We start from the raw sequence: 25,384 nt of genomic DNA on the forward strand, positions 1-25,384 counted from the left end.
AACAGAAAAATTTTGAGACAGCTCTATAAATTGTCCCTGGTAACTGCTAAACCGCATGAAGGCTGGAATCATTTTTGCAAACCCCCTATACGTGTTTAAGCACACTGATACATATAATGTTTCTTTGCAATGTGCATATTTTTACATACAAATACAAAATTTCAAAATAGTACATGTATTTTGCAAATAATGCCTGCATGGCAGAAGCTTTGTTTTGTCCAATTTTTATGATTTTGGGTACAAAAGTTTGGTTAACAAATTTGGTTTTCAGGAAAGCAATTGCAGAAAACATTTAATTTGAGGGTGCAAAAAAAATTAGCTATATAGAATAGAGCTGAGGAGAGGTGACAGCAAAGATCCAATATCTAGGTGCGAGTAATTTTGCGGTACGAATTGCATGATATTGAAAGTAGTCATTATAACGAGCTTTAATCAACAAATTGTGTGATCAACTATTTAATTGATCAAGAGCCAAAAATGATAGTTTTGCATTTTTCAAATGCCTCATTCCCAATTTGACCGAAAGCAGCCAATAATTGTACCTCTTTTTCGTAGGTTTTGATGGCCATCATTATTTCGTAGTGTTTAAAAACATATCTCTAGTCTAATCATTTGTTAAAAGAGCGCGTCTAAGTTTCACGTTGTTGGACAAAAGAGTCAGTTTTTCTTGCAATTTTGGCGGTTTATTTGATTCATCTTGAAAGTTGCAATAACATTGGCCACGTGCTGCAAGGGTACAAAGGGGGCATCCAGAGTTTTCGGAGGCATCAATTGATTGAAGTCTTTTGTCATCTTCTTTGAAATTAGCTCTGAAACTGTGGGCTGAAATGTTGTCAATATCATCAGTACATCAATTTGGGGGAAGGGGGTATCTCACGTTGCCTAAAACCGGAGCGAAGAAAAATCAGAAAAATACTACGGAGAAAAAACGCGTGCGAGACCGGAAACAGGGCGAACATACGTGCCGTAAGACGTTTTTACATTTCTAGGTGAAAACGTTTCTCCATCTCTTGTTTCTCCATCTCTTCCAGGTGTTGTTTCCATGACTCTTCCCAGTGGCCAGATTCCTCTTGGTGTTTGGTCTTTTAACACCCCAAAAATTGTCGTCCACTTTGAGCGGTCGATCGTTGCTGTTTGACCATTTTGACCGTCGGCTAAGGGTTGGCAGATACTTTTTTACCAAGCGTCGCCATATGTGGTTCATCAGCTTCTGCGTGTTCTTCCATGTCTTCAAGCTTGCAGGTTGCTGTTCTCCAAATTGTCCTGGTGGCAAGCTATTGAAGGGACGCTGGATGAGAAAGTGGTTTGGAGTCAAGGGTTCCTCGTTGTCGGGCTGCTCAGCAACGTTAGTCAGTGGTCTGGAGTTGATTGATTCTGTTTCCAGCATGATTGTTAGGAAAGTGTCAAAAGAGAGTCTTCTGCATCCTAGAATGAGAAGGAGCGTTCATTGGCGCTCTGGATCAAACGCTCCCAGACACCGCCAAAACGGGGGTTGAATTTCCACGTTGTATTGGCTACTGCTAAAGCTTTGTAGATCCTATCATTGTTCAATGCTTTAACAGTTTTCTTAAGATCTTCTGAGGCGCCTACGAAAGTTTTCCGTTGTCGCTGTAGATAAGTTGGGGCTGGCATCAACTACCGCAATATCTTCTGAAGGCATTGAGAAACGTATCTGTATTTAGGTCTGGACACGTTTCTAAGAACTGCACGCGTCACCATGCAAGTAAATATCAGACCATAATGCTTTTCTATAATGCCTTTGGAATCTTTGATGCAGAAGTGTCCAAAGAAATTTACACCAAAATTAGCAAAGGGGAACTGTGTTTCTGCTGTTGGAAAATGAAAACTGGGTAATGGTACCATAATTGGTTGAATGTTTTTCGTGTCAAAGCGTCGACATAAGAAACAATGAAATCGTACGCTTGCTAACGCTTTCCGAAGGCCAATCACATGGTAACGTTGTTAAATGATTGCTTTTGTTGGTTCTGTGGACTGTTGAATACATACTTGATGGGCATGTTCCACGTATAAACGAACAATTTTGTCCTTGGCGTTTAAAATTATGGGACGTTTTTCTAAATCCAGTTGTGTTGGTGCATACTGCAATCGGCCACAAGATCTGAGTAATCCGTTCTCATCCAACAACGGATTTAGGCATCGTATTTTGCACTCAGAATCTAGTTTGATTCCACGCTGTAAGGAATTAATGGCTGAATGGAAAAAAGTGTCCTGAGATAATTTCAGGAGATAATTTCTTGATAATTGAATGTCTTCAGTTGTGTATTGGTGATTGTTCGTTCGCATTTTCTTTGCGCGATTAATTAGGTTGAACACTGTTGCAACTGTCAGAAGAAGTTTGTTCCATGACGAGAATTTACTCGGATCGACTATAGGTTTAATTGTCTTGGGACTTCTCGTGACTGCCGCACATGTTGCGCGTGGTTTGTTTATCTCATTCCAGGCCGGCTCGTTTTCGCTAAGAAATTGGGGTGGATCTATCCATTTCTGCTGAATTTCGTTTGTCTCAAGGCCGCGAGTTCCGTGATCAGCGGGATTGAGATAAGTTGAAATGTGATGCCATTGCTGGGGTGAAGAAATTTCATGAATTTCTTGCAATCTGTTTGAAACAAAAACGATTTGTTTCTTACTTGAGGCTGTCCAGTCCAAGACTACTTGACTGTCGGAGCAGAGAAAAATTTGTTCCAACTAGTTCCAACTTCTCCAGACGAGAGATCAAATTCGATTGACGTTTCATGACTGAGTTTATGCTACTAGAGCTGACTTTTTCCATCTTGATGCTGTCGAGGTTTGTCATCAGCTCTTCAACGCTCTCCTTGATTTTTTTGATCAACAAGGAAAGAGTGCGGAAGCTTTTTCTCTGCTCAATGGATGTCTGTAAGAGGTCAAGCTGATTTTTCATGTTGAGCTCAGTCATTTTGAACTTGTTCATTGCGTATTGTAATTTCTGGCAGTTTTCTTTTGTCATCTTGACGAACCGCCTGTAGTCAACTCGTAATTGTTCTGTCGTTTGTAAAGTAAAGGTAAAAAGGGCTCAAAATTTACGGAGGGACGACTTTTTTGGTAAATTAATAACCTCTTATGTCGCTAAATCTGGCTAAAAAGTTGCTTAAAAAAGGAAAAACTAAGCGTTCGCACGTGTGTACTGTTGATTTGTTGAACAGGACCAAATAATTGCTTTCAATTTCTTTTACTACATATATGATTATGCAGCGATTCTCCTGTAATTTTTAGTTCTCCTTTAGTCACAATCAAAGTACCAGAAAAATTTTTTACTGAACTTTTTCCTTTTTTTGTGGAGTCTTAGTAACAAATAAAACCAAAAAACCAACCAAACTAAATCTATTTTAATACTTCTGCAAAGTAAGTTAATTTTTTGGGTTTTAAAATGCGGTGCGACCAGGCAACGTGAGCTACAGACAAGCAGAGAAAACTGGCTGCTTAATTGCTGGGTCTTTTTTGAAGCTCTTTTCCAAGAAATTCTCTTTTGCTATTCTTATGAACTTAAGGACAATTGCTACCATTAAACTGCTCGTATTTGTTTCTGGATGTTATCTGCCACCTCTGGATTGCTCATCTTTACTTTGTTGACTACTGCGACCCAAAGCAAACACCTTCCTCTTCAACTGGTAACTACTGAGCCCAAAGGGGAAAAAGGGACTTCTTTCGGCAACTTCTCAGACCGCGGACAAAAAAGAAGAGACGTTTGAGTTTTCCAACTTAAAGGAATTGTATGCGTGAGCGAAGTTTGAGTGGGGAATTATTCGAGAGCTTTTGATTTCCTTGTTTCTGAGAAAAAGAAAATAGATCGTATCTTCTCTTTCTTATTTTGAATGTATTTTCAGTGTATACTACCCCATTAACTAGATGTGCGGCTAGTAGTATTCATAAAAGGAAAACAAAATAAGTATAAATGTCGGATTTTGTTAGGCTCTTAGGAATACATACTACCCCATTAACTAGGCTCGCGGCTAGTAGTATGCAATTAAGATCAATGAAAACACAAACCTCTTTGTAGGTTTTTTTTGTAAGAAGCTTTTCAGGAATTTTCTGTCTGTTCTTTTCGGTTTTGCAAAATGGTTATATGATTTCTCAGCTTTTGTATTGAAATGAGGAGGTTTATTAAATAGCTCTTTTTGAAACTTGATAGATATTTTTAATAATGTTAGAAAGAAAACGTTAGAAAAAACGTTATTTGGTCTTTATATGACAGAAGCAATTTTACCACTTTTCTGTTGCTTCTTTGCAGTTTTGTAAGGGGATGAAATACATTTTCAGCTTGTTTTAAACCAAAATTATGTTTTAAAACCTATCTCTAGTCTAATCATTTGTTAAAAGAGCACGTCTAAGTTTCACGTTGTTGGACAAAAGATTCAAAGTTTTTGTTGCAATTTCGGCGGGTTATTTGAATCATCTTGAAAGTTGCAATAACATTGGCAACACGTAAGTTTTTTGGCCTATTAAACAATAATGGCACTAAAGTTAAGCTAAAGTGCCTTGATGGGTAAAATCATTGAATTAGTTCGATTTGGTTTGAAGATCTGCAAAAATTTTGCGGTGGTTTGACCGTTTGAACAATGAAAACGCTTCTCTCAAGGCCCAAACAAAAGATCTGTTCCTCTTAAGGCAGAATTGCGTTACTAACAAGGATTTTTTGTGTAGAGTAATTGTTGAAAACGGAGAAGTACGTCTGTTAGAGTGTACACTATAGTTAAAAAAAAGTTGTGATCATAAGATGGAGCTCTTGAAATGATAGCTCAATATAAGAGCATAGTAGGAATCTCGCAGTGTGGACCAGTTGGCTTAGTGGAGAGCACAGGATTGCAATGAATTAAAAGATTTTGGGGTCGCAACCCACAAAAGTCCCAAACTTTACTCACTATAATGGCATTGACATTGAATCAGCGTAACGAGCAAAGAATTGAGCTAATATCGTCTCCATGATCAAAAAATGTGTCAAGTATATCAAAAAATGTGTAGTATTGATGAAGATACACAACGGACCACATTTAATAGCATAGAAGTTTTGGAAGCAGCTCAGGGTTCAAGTGCTTTTAGAGCCCAAATTTTGAAAGATTGGGAAATTTGATCTGGTGAGGGGGAAACTCGTGCGTGCGGAAATCCAAAACCACTTTGAGTTGTCCAAAGCTGACTGAAACTCATTAAACAACCTTACCTCAAATTTTCCATTATTTTTAATGAGTGACACAACTTAAATGGATTCTCTAAAACTTTTTCTGAGATGCGTCATCTCGCAGTTTTGTGGAAACAAGCCACACTGCCGATTCAACTTCGTAGACTTATGTTCTAAAATTACAGTCTGTATCAATTCTGCTCTGTCATGCTTAAATAGTCACAGGAATGATTGATTGCAACACATCTACAATGGCACATTTCCTAGGGAACTTCCCGACAACCCAAAACTGCGATACTCGATAAATTTGACCAGCATTCCATTCAAAAAAATTGATGCCCGGCTCACATAGACTTCTCTGCAGCAAACCTAGTTCTGAGTACTGGTTGAGCGCACCGCCTTGGCTCTTCCTGGTCCGCCGTATGAGCACCCGCAAATATCAAGTGAGTTGCAAAGGCAAACTCGAATCTTGTTTTCTCTATATTGAAACTGTCCTCTCTAATGACAGAACAACGGATAAATATGGTGGCCAAGACTATTGCTGCAGCTGGCAGAGGAGACATTATCAACCGCCACAAGTGATTTCGGGATCGTGATGTCCCGGGATGTGCTATTCTTTCGTCATTCGCCTGTTTGAATGAAAAATCTTTGTAAACGATAGCGATTTCGACTCAGTCGAAAATTTCCAGGCCTTGTGGCTTAGCAGATTAACATCAGCTTTCGAATGTAACAATAGTCTGCACACTGCAAACAAGACAAACCTATTAGTCGCAGTCAGGAACTTTGATGAATCCTTGGTAATTGCTGGAGACACAAAAAAATATTTTTTATGAGAATTGCGGAAGTCAAGATGCCATTCATTTTAGTAGCTGGCTAAAGCGTCCTCAACATTTCTCAAGGCTTTGCGACGAGGAGCATTGGCCGACTAATGTGTCAGGAAGAATGTAAAGGAAACCGAAGTAAAAGTAGGCCAACAGAAAAGCAAGCCGAAGATTATGTAATAGTTATGTAATCTATCAGAAATAATATATTGTTAGCCGTTACAATCAATACTGCGCGTAGTATTATACTGCATAATGTATTCCAATGCACCAAAGAAACAAAAATACGTCAATTTTTAGACATCTAGTGGGTACGGTACGGAGCTCAGCGGACCGCTGTCTATAGCTATGCCTCTCATTTGCTGTGGGATGTAATCCGAAAATCGCGTGGAGCACCCACCGACTCGCCAGGGGCAACTTAAAATACGGGTATCCCAAATTTTTTGGTTTACTTGACTTCATTTTCAAAATTCGGCTTGCTTGCCTATCGGCTTGCGTGACCGCCACCTGATATCACTTAATTAACTTTTAACAATAACCAATGACACGGTAGCGGTCAAGCAAGCCGATAGGCAAGCAAGCCGAAAAATTTGGGATACCCGTATTTTAAGTTGCCCCTGGCGGGTCGGTGGGCGCGCTCCCCGCAATTTCCGGATTACATCCCACAGTGGGGCGTATTGTTGTTTCTTTGGTGCATTGGAATACATTATGCACTATAATACTACGCGCAGTATTGATTGTAACGGCTAACAATGGATTATTTCTTATAGATTACATAACTATTACACAACTTTCGGCTTGCTTTTCTGTAGGCTTACTTTTACTTCGGCTTCCTTTACATTTGCCGTGATATCAATGGTTTTATTAAAGGGCACCACGTTCAAGTAAATTGTAAACAGATGCAGTTTAGTCATTTGTTGTGTTTCAAGTTTGTGGGAGACTAACGATTATCTCTAGAACAACAAATTTGTTGGCAACAGAAGTGCAGTTGTGAGTCATGATCGTTTTTAGAGAACCCAGGGTACAATTTCATCAGTTACTTAAAATTTGAGGCAGAGAGCTTAGTTTTAAAGACTCAATTTTGACTTAAAGAATTGAAAATATTTTTTTGTCCTATAGGACACTGAGTTAGGACAAAAAATTAGACCTTCACGTCTATACGTCTTAATTTCATTCACACTAAGAAACCTAATTGTTGACACTCGAATCAAACCACTGAAAATCGGCTGCTTCGCTATCGGAGACGACGGATAAGTTTGGTTTATTTCAACGCCTGCATTTTTGGAAAGAACTCAGTAATCTGCAAAATCGTACTTTAATTTCTAAATTAACAGTTTCGTACCCTTGATTCTCTAAATACGTTAGAAGAAATTCTTAGTCCCCCTCGGGCCTCGTGTCCAGCACTCGGGTCGAGTGCAAGAGCGCTCGTGTCAGGGCACTAAATCGCTGGGACGACTAAGATTTTGCTCTAATATATACGAAGTATTTCGCGATACTTCCAAAATTTGTTGATTTAGTGCACAAATCAGGGAAAAGTAGCAACTTCGCTTGGATTTTTGACTGCCGTGAATTGTAAACACGATTATATGGGTTGATGCGCTTAAATTGCACACACGATTTTCTTCATGTATCGGGCGGTGAACTGATGAGATCTTATGAATTTTTTAAGTTATGAATGACATTTATCCTCGAGAAATTTATCACGCGATATTAAAAACAAAGTGATTAATAAAAATAGTTAAAATGCTTGTTTGTAGGTGGAGAACGAAGGTGAATCTCTCCTGTTTCCCGAGTCAGCCTCTCGTCTCTACCGTGCTTCCTACTCCACAATGGACGAAGATGCCCTGGAGCGACACGAGGAAGAGCGGGAATGGCCCCCCAAAGAAATACGAGACCAAGTGGATCGCCGTCGAAGTCGCCACATGAGTGTCAGCTCCATGGCCAGCATCCTAACCAGCATTTCCCAAACTAGAGATGATAACTCAAACTACTTCCACCTTTTGTGGAAAGACATCTCGAAAGCCAGCTGGGCTGCCTGGTTATACCTGTTCTTCTCAGAAAGCGCTGGAATGAGTCTGGCTGTTATAACCCTGTGTGGAACTAAGTATCTTAAAGAGAATTGGGGGTACAACCCTAGGGAGGCATCTATAACAATTGTTCTGCCTCAGCTTGTTGTCATTCCAGTATTCTGTTTGGTTTCCTTGATCAAAATTGACAATTTCGCCTGCGTTATTTTTGGCAACGCCCTTATAGCTGTGATATGTATGTTGCCCTTCATTAACGTATGGTGGGGCTGGTCAATAGTTATCTTCGTATGTGAGCTATTCAACGCCTTGCGGACTTCATCTCAAATGCCCGGGTTTAATCTGCTCGTGCCCAGCCCACGAATTGCACGTCGCTTTATCTCGATCTCCAGTTTGTTCATTTTCGCTCTCCGAACAATCGGCTATTCGGGCGGAACTGCACTCTACACTCTGGACCCGAAATACCCATTTATTGTGTGTGGAATTTGTCAGATTATCTCTGCGCTCATTTTGTGCTTCCTCCTTTGGGTGCAAATTCCCAAAATTACCGAAGCAAGACGAATGCGGTCGCCTGAGAAAGCCAGTGTTGGGAAGCACAGTGTAGGAAGTATGAATGGAAACCCTTCCGCCAGTAGCAGTGCCAGTCCAGGTGGAAGGAGCGACGGAAGTAGAGGTCAAGAACATTGGGTCGAAACCTAAAATTAGGCGGATAGTGGCGAAGACTAATAAAGAATGTAAGAAAATTGCTTTTAACCAGTTTCTTTCTATATTTCGTATTGTTTGGGTAAATTTTAATCTATTTATAATATAATCTTGCAACCAATTGAAATATTTCATAGTGAGGCTTTGAGTAGAAGAGGAGGGTAATAGTTTTATCTGAGAGAGGTTAAACTTTGCCTTTTACAAAGAGTATACCGAATCTGTTCAAATGAGCCAACGGGCATAGAAAAACACGTTCTTAAGGGAAATTATTGTTAATAGAAGGTAATCAAGATAATTGTTATTGGCATCCATCAACCAATTCAGAAATTTGATTTGTGAATTGGACTTAATCATTAGAACTGGTCAACACACTTTCACAATTCAAAAAAGTCATGTGAAATTGAATTTAACAACTGTTTTTCACAAATGGAGGTATTGATGGATTGAAATGAATCCCTTAGTCACAGTCAAAACATTTTTGTTGACTGATCTAAAGAGACCCCCCCCCCCCCCACCCAGACGCACGTCCCATATAATATGCACCCACTACGCTGGGGGGGGGGGGGACTAAGGCACTGCATTGATCTAGAAATTTAAAAACGATAAAATGGTGCAACCGATAAAATTGTTATCGGTTGCTGAAGCAAAACTAGGTAAAAAGTACAATATTGCGTTAAGTACAAAGCAGAAAACCAAAACGCACGTTTGTAACTAACAACTTAAGAAAACTGCCCCTTGACATTCGTTTCTCTCATGGTTCCTCCCGGTATACCGGGTTCTCTTCAATATACACCATGAACTTGGTATGTCAGAGAACGGTAGTTAATTTCTCACGAAAAAAGTAGCAGTCTAGCTTGAAAATTTGGCCTTGCGCGCTGTTCTATCCAGTTATTGTGTGGGTCTATATCCTGTTATTATGTGGGTGTATATTTAACGTAAGAGAAACAAATAATTGCACTATTGCACTGTTAACGTCTGTAAATGCACGAATATCAATCAATAAATCACAAAAGTTGATGCGACGAGTTTATTATATCGTGTTTTCAATTGAATGGAGGAGCAAAATTTTTTCAATACCAGGGCCTAGTGATCTGTCCAAGCTGTTACTGTTAGTGTTGTGAAATACCTTTTATCAGAAAGAAATCGCTCTTTACAAACACTTTTTCATCGTTATGACAGATTTAACTTATTGCAAATAAATTTTCTGATGAGTTTTCTGATAAATTTTCTGAACGTGGTTAAGAGCACCACATTTAAATGAAATCTTCAAAAAAGTTAGCTATCGAACAGAAACGCTCAACCTTATTTGGTCTGAGATGGTTGAACGAACTTTTTTTGAGCGAGTAATGAGAACTAATATGCAATGATATACATTGTTAGCAGCACCTTCGAATTAAAAACGTGCTGTCGTTGAACTTCGTGTTAGAACAACTAGTTTCAGATGAGATGCACCGTGTCTGATTGACGAGTTGTTTTTTTTCCGAACATAATTCGACTAACGTTGGATGAATTGCTCTCGAACGTCAAGCGGTGCCATTTAATATAAAGGATCAAAACTAGAGAAATTTTTGATGGTCGCAAAAAACCGACGACACAGCGCTTCGCATCCGCGCACTCGTGGTTTACTGGCTTGCTCGGGAGTTTTTACTACTTTTAGATCTTTATGTGACAATTGAAATCAGAAGGAAAATCATAACCGTCTAACGTCTGGTGAATTGCTCTCAACCACTTCTGTCGTTGTGGATGGCTTCGTCAGTAGTTCGCACCAGCTTAGTTCTAGCTTAAGTTTCATTAATGAGGTCTGAGTGAGCAAAGTGTCTGTGGGTGGGGGACGCGGGTGAATTGAGTAGAGTGAACATGGATGAGTAGGGAGAAACTGTCTTTCAGACTACGAATTGATGTCCCCTCGACAGTTTCGGCTAGACAATAGTTAGAACTGGGAAGACGCAAGGCGAGATGTGCGGCTCTAACAGAACTTAATGCTGTGGCTCTTTGCTTATTTATCCCGTTTTTGAGGACAAAAAGTCAAATGGTCAGGCGACAAAAAGTACGTTGGTAGTGGGAAAAAGTTGCATGAAAAATGACCAGCGGGACTATTATAATAACTACAATTGTTATCTTTTAAACGATTCGAAAAAGCACTTACCTGGTCAACTCCAAACATAAGTCGGGCGAATTGCTCAGAACCGACTGGTGAGAGGTTGACCTCTGCTGGCTAGTAACTTAGGATTATGGAGCACATCTTTGCTGTCAAAAACTACAATAGTTGTCTTCTAACTTAATTTAATTGTTTTTTGAGAAGTCAGTTCAATAACAGTCAGACAAGTAATCGGTCGCACTATAAATTGCATCAGATATAACTCGCCAGCACTCCTCTAAAATGACTGGTGATGGCAGTGGGCTTTAGCTACCTGCGCTGCTTAATGGGCTAGTAGAGGAGGGAAGGCTGGTTAGCGCGGTCAGAGGCCGTGTTCGGGGTTATGGGTGGAATGAGGTGGAGTGGAGAGAGGAGCGAGGATATAAGTGAGATGGTAATGGCGGATGGGGTTAAAACGGGGAAGGGTCAAATATACTAAAATTGTCTTATTGAATTACATACTTAGAGACTAGTGCGCCTATAAGGCGCTAAGAGAACTTACTATGCACTCCTGTAGTTACCCGGTCTTCCCATTTTTGAGGACAAAAAGTCGAAAGGCTCAGAAGAAACATCGATCAAATAAAAATTGGAAGACTGCGGGACTAATATAGTTGCTATAAGAGTGGTTTGAGAGCAATTGAAAGACCAACAGGACTGTGGGCAAACTTTGTCCTAAGAATATTCTGCACCATTATGATGCTTGCAGAGCACTCTTCTGTCTTCATTTTAAATTATCTTAACGCCTATCAAGTTTAAAATTATCATTTTGGCGTATAAGACCAATACTTCCTGCATTTTCATATCTGACCTCATTGAAGTGCAAGCTTTGCATTAGCGCACTCGATATTGTACCCAATTTTGTCTAGCGAATGTGTCGGTGAAAAAACGTGCTCGCAGAACAGACTACTGAGGTTATTGAGTTAATGCACAATCACCCCCGCATGCTCTATAGTTGCGTGATTACACCCATCTAAAGCTGGGTGAGTACATCCAGGACATAGAAACCAGAAATGTTTCAGCTAGATCATTTACACATGGACTATATATGCTCATTCCATCCTTACAAGTTGTTTCTCTGGTTAAAAACTTGTTAACTGTTTACTAATTCCGGCAATCTTCCTTTTGACTAGAGACCTCAAAAATGATGCGATAAAAATGATTAAGCAAAAAATATTGATTGAAGAAATTCACACATTTACAGGTTATTTAGATATGTACAATACAACAGTAGAGTTAGGAATTAATTGAACAACGGCAGCAAATCAGAAGATGAAGGAAATGCAACAATTTCAAATGATGGACACAAATTCTTTAATACTATTTACAGAATTAATAGAAAGGAACTCAAAAGTACTACTCAAAGAGAGAATTTAGTTCAAAATTAAGCACGAAATGGAAAGCTGTGGATTGTTTGTATTTATACGTAATATTATGTATAAAATATGCGTGAAGCTATTTACAATTTCAATTGATAATATCAATTATTAAATATTCGCTCAAGTACAATTGATGTGTAATATGGCCAGCTTTCTTGCTTAGAGTACTATGATGAAAGATCAGTTAAAATTGTACCATGAATCTGATGAAAAAATGACGACAGTATTATTCAATGTCCATTTTAGAGTCAACTCTGGCAAACTTAAAGGCACAAAATAAGGATTTATCAAACACTAAAATAGAAGACCATTCATCACTAGGGGAGGTCTTTGTCTGTTTGTGAGGTCGTTTTATCTAAGGGTATTTTCAGTGGTTCCAAATCAAGTTTATTTCTAGTCAAGTTTTGAGACAAGTTAGTTTATTAACTATTAGCTTTGGTGGCAGATTGATGCATGAATTGGGTGTTGGTAGAATGGTGATCGGTATCAGTGCATCTTAGAGACATCAGTGCGTGATCGTGGAAGACTTCCGGCTCGTAATCTGGCAACTGACTGGGGAAGGGGACTGGCTCTGGCAGACCTATCAAAAGCACAATTATAGTTGAACAGAGGAAGTATGAAAAAAAGTACAGAACTCCAACAGGCAATCGACCATTTCTCTCTCGCAATAAAAAAAATTAACTGAACTAACGGGGTCATTCCCGTCATATATGACTAATCCGGTCAATTTAGAACCTCGAATCAAATTATAACTGTTTGTGATAACTCCAAAAATGCTCCCTTGAAATCGAAACATGAAAGTTGAAATAATACGGTGTTACAGGAAAGTTTGATTCTCAAAGCAAAGACAATCGGAATTAACCCAATTCCGCTTTCAAAGCAACTGGATATAACAGCCTACGCCCACAACAAGTGGCTTCTGTCATTCATGTTTTCAAACAATCACTCAATAAGAAAGATTGCAGTTTCACCACGATAGAATCAAGAGGAAAATATGACCAGACCACTATTTTGAAGTAATTGCTTGGTTTACCATTGAACCAAGTGACCAATCAAAACTTTGAATAATTCTAATTCCATAAAACGATTTAAAAACTTGCCGTTCGAATTCAACCCGCACTTAAAAATATTTTCGTATCGGACGGTTTGTTCTCAAACAATGTGGTGGATTTTGATAATAGCCTGCTTTACAAAATTGCTCAGACGAAAACTGGCATAAAAACCAGCAAGACCCACATAAATGCTGTGAACTTCATTAGAGAACAAGTAAATATAATAGCAGACAAAGAAAGCATGAACAATCAGAAAACCAGCAGAGAAAAATTTCAGAGAAAAACGCGTTCCAGAATCAAAACAAATTTGTTATCAAATTTCTCCAGAAGATACTAGCATCTGGATATTTACTTCTGAAATAATTCAGCACAGCTTTACCAATCCGGGACCACGAATTCGCAATTCCGTGCTACAAACTTGATGCTATGAAATTAATCATCAGTCTTACATCAGCTTTTACTATGATCTCAATTACTTTTGAAAGAGTGTTGAGTCAGTTAGAGTATAGCAAAGAAAACAGTTAAGTCTACGAGCATTCTATAGCTAACCCTGAAACCAGTAAAAGGTGCCCTCATCGGGTCTGCAGAACTCTTTATAATACTCATCGTCTGGGTGCGAAGCTAAAAGTTGGAGAAATTTATATTTGAGCTATGCTAAGCTATAAGATGCTTAGTTTATCACAAAACTGAAATTTGCCACAGAGAAATTCAGCTGCGAGATAAACATACCCTGCACATTGTACAAAAAAGCCGCAATTGATTCCTATAACCCCGATTGAGGTTGAAATATCAACAACCAATTGATTGTTGTACAAATATCTTTTTAAAGTACAAGCTAATTTGTAATGGATTTTGTAGTAAGACCTGTTCCTGTTTTTGAAAGAGAGGATACAGAGATTGGTTTCAATAGCAAACATACCCGGCAGATTGCCAGAAAATAGCCGCCGTTGATTACAATAAGCATGATTGGGATTGAACGAATAGAATATATTGAAAAAAAAAGATTTTTGTACAAAAAGTCTGATTTATTTTGATGGCATTTCGTAGTTGAACACACTTCTGTTTCTTAGAGAGAGGCTACAGGGGCTACTATCAACACCAATAAGCATTAGAGGTGGTAACTAAGACTTATAGGAACGACGTTCAAATAGCGGGCATCTAAAATTGGGCTTTATGGGTTTATCCCGTTTCTATTTCTGACTTCAATTTTTTATACCGACTCTTTTCATTTTGAATTGCTTTGCTTAGCAACTGATGTTCAAATTCACTTTTAGCAGAATGAGAGAAGAGAGAAACTAGCCTAGAGAAGTCAAAAAGATTTCACGTAAAATGTCGAAAAAGCGGCAAAATGGTAAAGCGAAAAAAAGTTTGACGAAGTAAAAAAAAATACGAGCGCAATAATAGCCGGCTGAGAAGATGAGGGCGGCTATTAATAAACAAATGAACATTCGACCTGGTTACTAAGCCTAATTAGCACAACGTTCAAATAATGAGCATCCAACACTGGTCTTTATGGGTTTATCCAGTTCCTATTTCGATTTCGTTTTTGATCCTGACTGTTCATTTTACATGGCTTTGCAGAGCCAAAAGCACTTTGAGTAGATCTTTAAAAGCACTTTGTGTAGGAAGAGAGAAGAAAGAAACTAGCCTACAGAAGCCGAAAAAACTTCACACAAAATGCTGTGAACCTATGAACTAAAGTAAAGCGAAACAAATTTTCGTTTCGCAAATATAACAGGACAAGTCCTGAACAACAATTAAACGAATTTTTATTATTTAAACAGAAACTAGAGCTAGAAACCACCGAAACGAAAACCTCGAAGAAACAGTGAAATCAAGCCTACTGGGTTAAATTTGGAACTGTGCAGGGGAATTGTACAGATTATAATTTGAACAGATTAGTTCAAAACAATGAATTCCTCATAAAAAAACAGGTACACATAGCAATGATACACCTATTGCACAGATAAAAGAAATGACCCACAAAAAGCTAGGTAGGCCTTATTAACCGCGCAAATGTCTTTTCCAAAAAAGTGAAAGAATTGCAAAAAAGCAAAAATTAAAATCTTTCAAATTTTGGTCATATTTTTTTAACGAAACCGCTTTTAACAGAAGAACCGCTTTTAACAAACACAGCCGGCAAATTGTCGGATAATAGCCGCCGTTGACCCGCTTGACACTCATTAGGATTGAAACAGAAAAAGAAAAAATTAAGATAAATGTCAAAGCGTTCTTTATTGGAGAGTAAATTCTGCATATTCGATTAGATTCTAAAATTAAAGTGAATGCAACCACTAAAAGGAAGGCTATTAAGCATAATACTAATGTCGGCCAGCAACCGCCTTAATGAACTTTGATAACCCATTGCACTTTGACTTAATGACCGGCTTTAGATGTTTATCCCGTTTCTTTTGACTTTGCTCTTTTGACCTTGACCGTATTCACATTACGTAATTCAATACATGAAAGGACTTAAAATCCATTCAGTTTGAAACAGTGAGTGAAGTAAGTCAGAAGTCAAGCGTGAAATCGTTACTTATGTAAACGAAATACGTGATCAAAAGGTGAAGCCAATTTAAAAACATAGCTGGCAGATTGCCAGAAAATAGCCGCAATAGATTCGTAGATCGGCAGTCTAAAAAAAACAGTAAAAAAGACAGACCAAAAAAATTCGTCTTTTCATTGAAGGCTGATCTGTTATATTTTGATTAAAAATCTGTATAAGTTATTGCTGCCTCTATTAGCTGGTCTCAAATAACCTCCATTTAGAGTGACACACACCCATTTGACCTTATCTCTTTGAATTAAAGTAAAAAAAAAAGTCAATTTCAAAGTGAGGAAGTCATTTTTGAGAGTGAAGTAAGTCAAGTGTGACCAAAAATTTAATCACGCAAATGAACAAAAAAACTCGCTCCACTAAGAGCGAAAAATGACGTCACACATGCGATTCAGTTGAAATTGCATGAACGAATCAACAAAAAGTGGCTGTGACGTCATATGGTCGTAACAAAAATCATGACGACGAAATAAAAACAAAAACCAAGAGAAGGCCAATACTAGCCCCAGCTATCGCTGTGCGGCTATTAAAAAAGAGCCTAAATAATAGCCAATGAGAGGCTGACGGTGGCTATTAAAAACAAGAATTCAACCCAGTGGTGTCCATTCAACTCCTAATAAACGCAATGATGCCAAGCGCAAAACCATCCAAAAATACGCACAAAACTGAAGTTTAGATTAAAAAAACTGCATGAAAATCGGCACGTGAACATGTGAAATTTTGTCGCTTGGAAATTTTTTCACATCTCAATTTATTGCCCTCTCGAAAAAAACGGTAAAAAACCACTTTCTTTGTTTCACTCTCAAAATTTGTTGAAAGCCTGAATGAGTGCAAATTAGATTGGCCAAAAATTGAGAAGTAAAAGATCACCGCACAAAGAACAAAACAGGCCAAAAAGGCCGCTGAAAGGTTTGTCCGAAGTACATTTAAACAAAAATATTTTGAGACTTAAGCCCCAAAAAAACATTGCCAATTGAGGTCATCACTGAAACACATTAGATGGATACGTTGTAAAAACGTTGTGAAAAGTTATTGATGAAGAAAGATTTTCATAAAAATTTTTGAAATTATTTCTTTTTCGGCAAACTTTATCTCAGAAACAGCGATGACCAACTGTTTAATAGTGAGCTGCACAACACCCGCAGTGCGGTATACTCTAATTTGAAAATGCAATTATGGTTGTAGAAAACAATGGATTCTAAATCAAGTGTTTTAGAAAATTACTGTTTGGTGGAGGAGAGACCAGCACAGTTCTCAGAGTAGCTTAGCAAATTAATGCCCTCGGGCTTCAGCTAATCCCGTTTCCTAAAACAAAAAATCACTTTTGGGACAACCGTCAGACGAACAACGGATAGACGAAAAAACATAGCCGGCAAATAGCTGCCGTTAACCCGCTTGACACACATAGGGATTGAAACAGGAAAAGAAAACACAAGAGGTAGAAATTAATAGAATCTTGAAGTGACCAACTTTTTTTATTTGCGCAAATTCTGCATATTCGGTTAGATTCTAAAACTAGACTTATTTCATCCTCTAAACTGAACGATATTAAGCATAATACGAATGTCAGCTAGCAATCGATTTAATGAACTTTGATAACCTAATGCACTATATAATGCACTATGATAACCTAATGCACATTTATAACCTAATGCACTATGCCCTCGAGCAATTTAGGTCGCGCAAAAACTCAGGAAGTCACTCCAGAAGTGAATTGGAATGAGTGTTGTCAACAAAAGGGTTAACCAAAAGGGTTAACCAAAAAAGGGTTAAGCTCAAAAGGGTCAACAAAAGGGTTAACCAAAACAGGAAAAAAGATTCACATATTTACAATAATTGCTTCACAAATCGTTCAAGAGCAATTAAAAAAAGAGCGGCTAAATACTAGCCTTAGGGAGGTTGACTAATTAATCAAGAATAATTTACAAACGCAGCCAACTAACGTCGGACTGATTTCCCTCAAAAGACAAGCCTGCAAGCCTGAGGGATTAATTTGTCCTGCTTAAGCCTGGGAGAGGGAATCATATCACTAAGGGGCTAAAAATGATGGTATCAGAGCTTAATACAGAAAACTATTAAGAGTTATAAAAAACTACCAATAAAAACAAACAACTAGTGTCGGACGAATTGATCTCAACAGCTGGCGGGCGCGGGATCAATCAAAAACTTCTTAAGAAGGGGGTTAACTAAGGGGCTTCAAATGATTTAAATCACCAGAGCCAATTTTACATCGCTGCAAGATTTAAACTGCTGCACTGTCCATTTGTCTTTGCTTCTCCTGTTTGAGTGAAATGCAAAAATTTAAAAGCAAAAATTCAAAAGCCACCAAAAAAGTCTGAGCGATAATTAATAACTAATTGTTAAAATCGCAGAAAGTTTCAAACGTGCTAAAAAGACCCTCGAAAAGCTATTCGAAAATTGAAAATAACGATTTATCATTCTTGCAGCTAAAAAATAACATCATTTACTTATTTTGCAAAAAATGGCAAAATGTAACCAAACTTTTATTCTTGAAGGTGAATGATGAAAGCTATTAATATGAGATCTATCTTCCATCACGTAGTAAACCATTAATAGGTGGCAGCGAGGAAGCAAATTAGCCATGCCATTAAGTACAATCTTTCAGTCAAATATTTTCCAGTGTTACTTTCCAGTGTTACCTTTTGAAGGGTGATCTGGCTCTGGGGGTGAGTCTAGTGGGTGTGTAGTCTAGGCCAGTTGACATCCCGTGAGTCACATCTGCTCCCCCAGTGAGGCCCGACTTGTCTGCTCCTGCCCCTAGTCCCGAGTAGCTGAGGTTCTGCACTGACCCACTCAGATTGGCCAGGTCTGATTGGGAGGTGTATGCCTTTCGCTTCATCTCCAACTCGATCTGGTCTCGCAAGGAGTTGATCTGTAAATACAACATAGAACTGCTTTATATATGTGGTTATGCAGGATAGACGTATGATTCTATTACAGAATGTGCACTGAATCATAAAAACGATACTTTTCAACCACTAGCAGTATAATGTCAACGTCCACACTTGTACATTGATATTGAGCACTGAATCAATTTAGTTAGCAATATTAAAAATTCCAAAAGGTTCACTTCAGGGCACTAAGATAGGTTAGTACCCTAAGTTGACCTATTCCGAGTGATTCCTCGAACTACTATGGTACCCCAAACAGGTCAATTGCCATCTAAAAGCAGTATAAGGGTGGATAATGACACTATTTGAGCATTTGCTCTCACTTCTTAGAATGATTATTTGACTCAAATTACAATTTTACACTCTGATCGCCTTAGGAAGTGCTGAGTCGGATTGAGAATCTCTTCAGAGCAATCACAAACCATGACGCACTATAAGCTTTTGACTTCTAAATTCTAGATGCACTGCTATGTGTAATTAGTAGCAAGCACGCACTGAGATTGTATAAGCACTGTCATCTAACAATCTGATGGCACTACCAACCAATCAGACAATCTGACATACCTGAGTCCAAATCAGGCTCCTTCAAAAGCAATAACCACATCTTATAATCTATCCGTGCACTTAACACGACAATCACCATCACGAGCAAAGGAATTTTAATCGACCCATTAAGATAAATATCCGTGCACTAAAGTGCAACCGGGCGCAATCTTTGTTGTGAATAAAACATTTTGGTCTATGTGGCGAAAGCATCATTATTCGGTAAATTCGGATTGCGCAAAAAGATATCCTGTTAAATTGTTGCTATATTCTTTATAGTGCAATCAACGGTTGTCTAACTGTCTAGAACCTTAAAAAAACCCAAAACCCAATATATATATCAACGTCCTCCCCTGGACTGTGTTTGATAATGTCCAATAAAATGAATAGAAATAGAACGTGAAGTCACGGTTGTGAGCACTCATGATGCAGAATGCGTTCATTGTGCCGACCGCAGATAGTTCAGAGATTATCAGTCCCAAAAAACCCAGTAAAGTGGTGAATATGAATGGGTGGTGAATATGAGCACTAAAAACGGTGTTATTTTTTTTATCAATTTGTCGTCAGTGTAGAACGCAAAATAACAATCCTATTTCAAACCGCTCATCTTTATCTAAATTGTGGATAATTAGGATTGATGATCATTAACTTCGGTGATTAAAGTCGGGGTTAAATGAATGTATTGGTAAAGTAGTATTGTTAAATGATTGGTATTGTTAGACAGTTTCGAGTATGTGTGTGAGTGTCTGTTTACCTGTGACTCAAGTGTCCTGACTCTGTCTCTGTGTGCCTTCTCTCTGCTCTCCAGGGTCTTCTCTGCACTCCTCTGAGCACTCTTCATCCTATCCAACTCTCTATCCTGGTCCACTCTGTGTTTACTCGTCAACTCTATCAATCTGAAACATACAAATAATAATTTTTTAAGTGTTTATCAAATTAACTCCTTTGTTGGACATCTCATTTTGCAACTTTAGTTAATCGCAAAATTCTCATCAGTTCAAATCTTGAACAGATCAAATTGTCATTTGGACACTTCTTGAAATTGAAACCCACACAATCGAGTTTTCAAAGTTGCAGTATACACCGTCCTCACGACCGCCCTGATCATGTAGTTTGATAGTTAATTTCAGTCTCCCCCTTAATTGGGTGAGACGAAGAGGCAATGAAAACATAGCCAGCAGATTGCCGGAAAATAGCCGCGATAGACGCTTGGGGCCTTCTATGAATTGAAACAACTAAAGAAATTAGATAGACAGATCGACCACCCGTCCTTTAATAGACCACTAGACTTTTTGGGTTAGCTTTGGACTGTCATTTCTATGAGACACATAAGCTCTATAAGGAGAAAACCCTAATAGGGCTTTTCAAAACTAGGATCTTTTCCGTTTGTGCCCCCTCAGCTTAGTGGACTAATATTATTTGCACCCCTCAGATGCACGTGCAATATTTTTTTACATCAGGACTTACTACGTAATGGCACGTGCTCTGTAACTGGGGGGCGCATAACGTACTGGGGGCACAAACGGAGAAGATCCCAAAATTAATATTCGAAATCAAAAACTCAAGACTCTAATAATCAAGACTTAGGGCTTATATGTTTGGCACTACTTAGATGCACCCTATTGACCTTTAACAAGTAAATGTTCATAAAGTTTAAAGTTCCATAAGTGAGTTCAGAAGTCATTTTTTCGAGGTTGAGTCATTGAAAATTAGAGCAAAAAATATTCACGCCGCAAAACCACTCGCTTTTTCGTTCCACTTCCTGTTCCGGCGTGACCAAAATCACTGCTCCAATTTGACTTCAAAAATCATGAAAATGTGTTAACAGATCTTAAAAGACAGCGCCCCAAAACAATTCATTCTTTGAATTGTAAAAAAATTAGGAGCGCTATAATAGCCGCCTGGAATTGAGGACGCGGTTATTAAACATAACCGACTAACATAGGGCGAATTGCTCTTGGGGGGCAACGGTGGGAGGGGGTCTTTGGCTGCACGGGGGAGTTACGGCCTGAACGATGTGCAGGGGCAGAGATGGGGGCGGATAAAGGGGTGGGAAGAATCGCCCTGTACACCATAATTATAAGTCCCTAAAAAGTTTGTGAGTCGCATACTTCGAGACTAGTGAGCTGAAAGGCTTAAGATAACTTAATGCCCGCTGGGCGCTACTTGTTTATCCAGTCTTTGAGGACGAAAAGTCAAATGAGTCAGACGAAAAATCGGTCAAGCAAAAATCGTATTAAAAAGACCAACAGGACTAATATAATTTGAGAGCAACTAATTACCGATTGCTTTTGCATTTCACTGTTGACTAGACTTGGACCCAAAACCCCTCTTTGGTTGAGTTTCTATCGATACAATTAGGGATGTCAACACAATGTAAATAATACATAGCTGGTAGATTGCCAGCATATAGCTTCGATAGCTTTGTATCCCTGCAGTCTTAAAGAGGAAAAAGCCGAAAGAGAAATGTTAGTTTTTTTTACTAAATGCTGATATGTCATATTGTATACATTTCAAAGTGTGAACTAGTTTGATTTAATTTTGCTGTTAGACATAATGCTGCTTATTGTTGAGAGAATACAAGAGCTAGTATCCAACCCAATAAGCATTAAAGATGATATTTCAGCCCTATAAGAACGAAGTTCAAGTAGGGCATCAAAAAATAGGGCTTTACGTATTTATTCCGTGTCTAAATTTGGTTTCGTTTCTTGATACTGAATCTGTTTGTTTTGAATTGCTTTGATGGAGCAACTGCTGTTTAAAAACAATTCGAGCAGAATGATCGAACAATTAAACTAGCTTAGTGAAGTCAAACAGATTTCATGCAAAAGGTTGAACATGAACCGAATAATTTCGGAAGAATCGCTCTCGAACGAGAGGCGAGTATATCAAATTTAATGAAAGCGAAACAGATATTTCTTCAACAAAGTAAAAGAGACATAGCTGAACCACTCCTGAAATACAATTCAAATAATTGCAGCAACATCAAAATCAGACACCGATAACAAACAAATTAAATACCATGACGTCCACAAAGAAAAAACAGTACAAAAACAAAAAACAGAAAATATCAAAAACAATAATTCATTTATTTTTGTCCAGGAAAAAAGCGTTTTGGAAGTTATTATTCATCTTGAGAAGACTTTTACACAAGGGGAGCTTAGACAGAAAACGCCAACTTTGTAGAAAACCACTGTAGAAAAATTAATAGGACAACACAAACGCCAATACACGCAATTAAAACTTGAATTCTCCCACGTCTATTGAACTATCTTCAAAGAGAAAGAGTACATCAAATTTAATGAAAATACTAGATAACCTCAACCAAACCAAATAGGAAAGCCACGAGAAACTATACTTAATGAGATTATGTGACAGAAAAAAAAACAAAGGACAAAATTTCGAAGCTAATACATTTTTGAAAACAAGTGGTGTCAAATTAGTGGAAACTGTTTGATGTGGTCAAAACCTTTAAAAAGAATCAAAATGTGATCCCTAAGAGAGCCATCTAGAGCTCTCCATGATGCCACTAAGTAAGAGAACAAAAAACTACAAAAGATGAAATAATACAAAAACTCGCTAATATTTTTTCGAAATGAGTTAGTGTGAAAGTCGTTTAAATCATTAATTTCAACTCAGATGACTTAATAATTTGAACATAACTCAAGACTAAACGAACGACTAGTGGGAGCTCTAATCAATTGCAGCCTACTTTAGTCGGGGGGGGGGGGATGAGGGGGCGCCTAAAGGGGACTGAGAAGTTCAATAGTGGGCTTCAAATAACCACATTAGAGGTTAACACATACCACTATTAAAATTTAAAGTAAAAAATGACACCAGTTTCGGCGCACTTTTCATTTGACTTCGAGTATTAAATTGCCGCCAATTGAGTTCAGCTGCTTGAAATTGTGATTGAGAGAGAATTTTAGATCAAGCGAAACGCAAAAAGTCAAGGGCGTAAAAGTCACTCGAAAAGACAAAATTGTCAGGCAAAAATTTTGCATAAAAAAGACATACGTTTACAATAATTGCTATGAACTTCGTTCCAGAGAAATTAATAACGATAAAAATACCAAAAAATTCATTTATTTCATGAAGATAAATAGCGTCAAACTCTCTGAAAACCATTATTTGCTATTTGAGGGGTTAAACAGTGCAAATATGCATTATTAGAACATACGTATTTCCTTTGAAAAGTATTCGCAACGAAACTGGCAATAAAAACAGCAAAAACAAGTCAAATTGCGACACAAAATTCCCTCTCAAAAACCGAAAATCTGTTTAAACACCATTCTCTCACTTCGCTTTAAAAACAATTTTGAAAAAAGTCATGCCTTATAACTTTTTCACTTTTTCTCCACTTACTACTCCAGAGTGACTAAAATCACCACAACAATTCGACTTCTCATTGATAATAAAAGGTAAAAAAAAGTGTGAACAGATCTTATAAAAGACAGCACACCAATACAATTCAAACTCTTTGAATTGTAAAAATGAGTGAGCAATAATAGCCTGCTGAGAAAATGAGGACGGCTATTAATGAAAACAAAGATTTGAAGTGAGCGTGACGCCTTATAATCGTAAATATTGACGGTGAAATAACATAGAAGTCTTGAACTAGAATTCGACGAACTTTCGGATCTATTCTGTTTTGCCCCCCTCCAGCGTAGTGGGCTTATATTTTTACAACCCCAAGTGCACGTGCTAATTTTTTACATAGTAACGTGCTATATAACAATATATAATTTGTGACTGGGGGGAGTGGGGGGGGGGGCGTAAAAAACAATGTGGGAGGGGGTTGGGACAAAATAGATCCAAACTTTGATTGACTATACAAACAACTAGACCTTAAAGTGACCAGGATTAGATTCGAAAAAACAATTAGAAAAGAAAACAAAACCTGATAAAAAACGCGGAACACCAGAACTCAAATTGCCGCTTGTGCACAAAAAAAATCACAACAGAAAGCAAATTATTCGTTTGAACACTGCCTTAAAATTGGAATCGGACTAACAAAATTTCAAGCCACAAAACAAATAGCCTTTTCGCTCCTTTCCGTTTTGGCGTGACCAAAATTTTTACTTTATTTCTACTTCAAAAAATCATGAAAATGATGAAACAGATCTTAAAAACAGCGCTACAATACAATTCAAAGACTTGTAAAATTGTAAACATAGCTGGCAGATTGCCAGAAAATAGCCGCAATAGATTCGTAGATCGGTAGTCTAAAAAAAACAGTAAAAAAGACAGACCAAAAAAATTCGGCTTTTCATTGAAGGCTGATCTGTTATATTTTGATTAAAAATCTGTATAAGTTATTGCTGCATCTATTAGCTGATCTCAAATAACCTCCATTTAGAGTGACACATACCCATTTGACCTCATCTCTTTGAATTAAAGTAAATAAAAGTCAATTTCAAATTGAGGAAGTCATTTTTGAGAGTGAGGTAAGTCAAGTGTGACCAAAAATTTATTCACGAGCATGAACAAAAGAACTCGCTCCACTAAGAGCACAAAATGACGTCACACATGCAATTCAGTTGAAATTGCATGAACGAATGAATAAAAAGTGGCTGTGGTCGTATGGTCGTCATATGGTCGTAACAAAAATCATGACGACGAAATAAAAAAAACATAGCAGGACAAGCCCTGACGTACAATTCAAAGAATTTGCATTGACTAAACAGAAAAACTAGACCTAGAATGGACTATGAGTGAATTGAGAAAACTATTTTTAAAAAATCAGATCAAAAATGTCAAAATGCCGCATGTGAACAAAAAAACCACTAGCGAGAAAAAACTTAATTCAAACAAAAAACTAGGCCTAGAATGAGCTGTGAACGGATTGGGAAAACCATTTAAAAAAATTGAATCCAAAAAATCGAATACATAGCCGGCAGATTGCCGTAATAGCTGCGAAAGAATAGACCTGCGTGTATAATAGAGATAGAAACAGATACAGATCTAAATTGAAAAAAAAATAGACACCGCTCAAAAAACTAGGTATAAAGCTTGTTAAAATTCATTCCACAGAAGCCTCTTATTAGGGACTTTTACTGCACAAATGAGTTCCTTTGACCTTAAACAAATTCAAATTAAAATTAAATT

The 25,384-nt window shown here is 37.9% G+C and overlaps 2 protein-coding genes across 4 annotated transcripts in view; one reads left to right on the plus strand and one right to left on the minus strand.

Annotated features, from left to right (window-relative positions):
* LOC142353493 (uncharacterized) overlaps nt 1-8,820 on the plus strand; it is a 34,453-nt gene extending 25,633 nt beyond the window's left edge. For all 3 annotated transcript variants that reach the window (XM_075405745.1, XM_075405746.1, XM_075405744.1), the window contains exon 5: nt 7,731-8,820. In XM_075405745.1, the coding sequence (XP_075261860.1) occupies nt 7,731-8,696 (966 nt within the window). In that variant the 3' untranslated portion in view covers nt 8,697-8,820. The remainder of the gene's footprint in view (nt 1-7,730) is intronic.
* Nucleotides 8,821-11,995: 3,175 nt separating this feature from the next.
* The window catches only part of LOC142353698 (uncharacterized), a 99,022-nt gene continuing 85,633 nt past the window's right edge, over nt 11,996-25,384 (minus strand). The window contains exons 31-33 of the mRNA XM_075406022.1: nt 20,031-20,172; nt 18,482-18,714; nt 11,996-12,792 (exon numbers count right to left, since the gene is read on the minus strand). Coding sequence (XP_075262137.1) covers nt 12,699-12,792; nt 18,482-18,714; nt 20,031-20,172 — 469 coding nt within the window. The 3' untranslated portion in view covers nt 11,996-12,698. The remainder of the gene's footprint in view (nt 12,793-18,481; nt 18,715-20,030; nt 20,173-25,384) is intronic.

The sequence above is a fragment of the Convolutriloba macropyga genome, chromosome 14 (genome assembly GCF_964194025.1).
Source record: "Convolutriloba macropyga chromosome 14, txConMacr16.3, whole genome shotgun sequence".
In the NCBI taxonomy this organism is placed as follows: Eukaryota; Metazoa; Xenacoelomorpha; order Acoela; family Convolutidae; genus Convolutriloba; species Convolutriloba macropyga.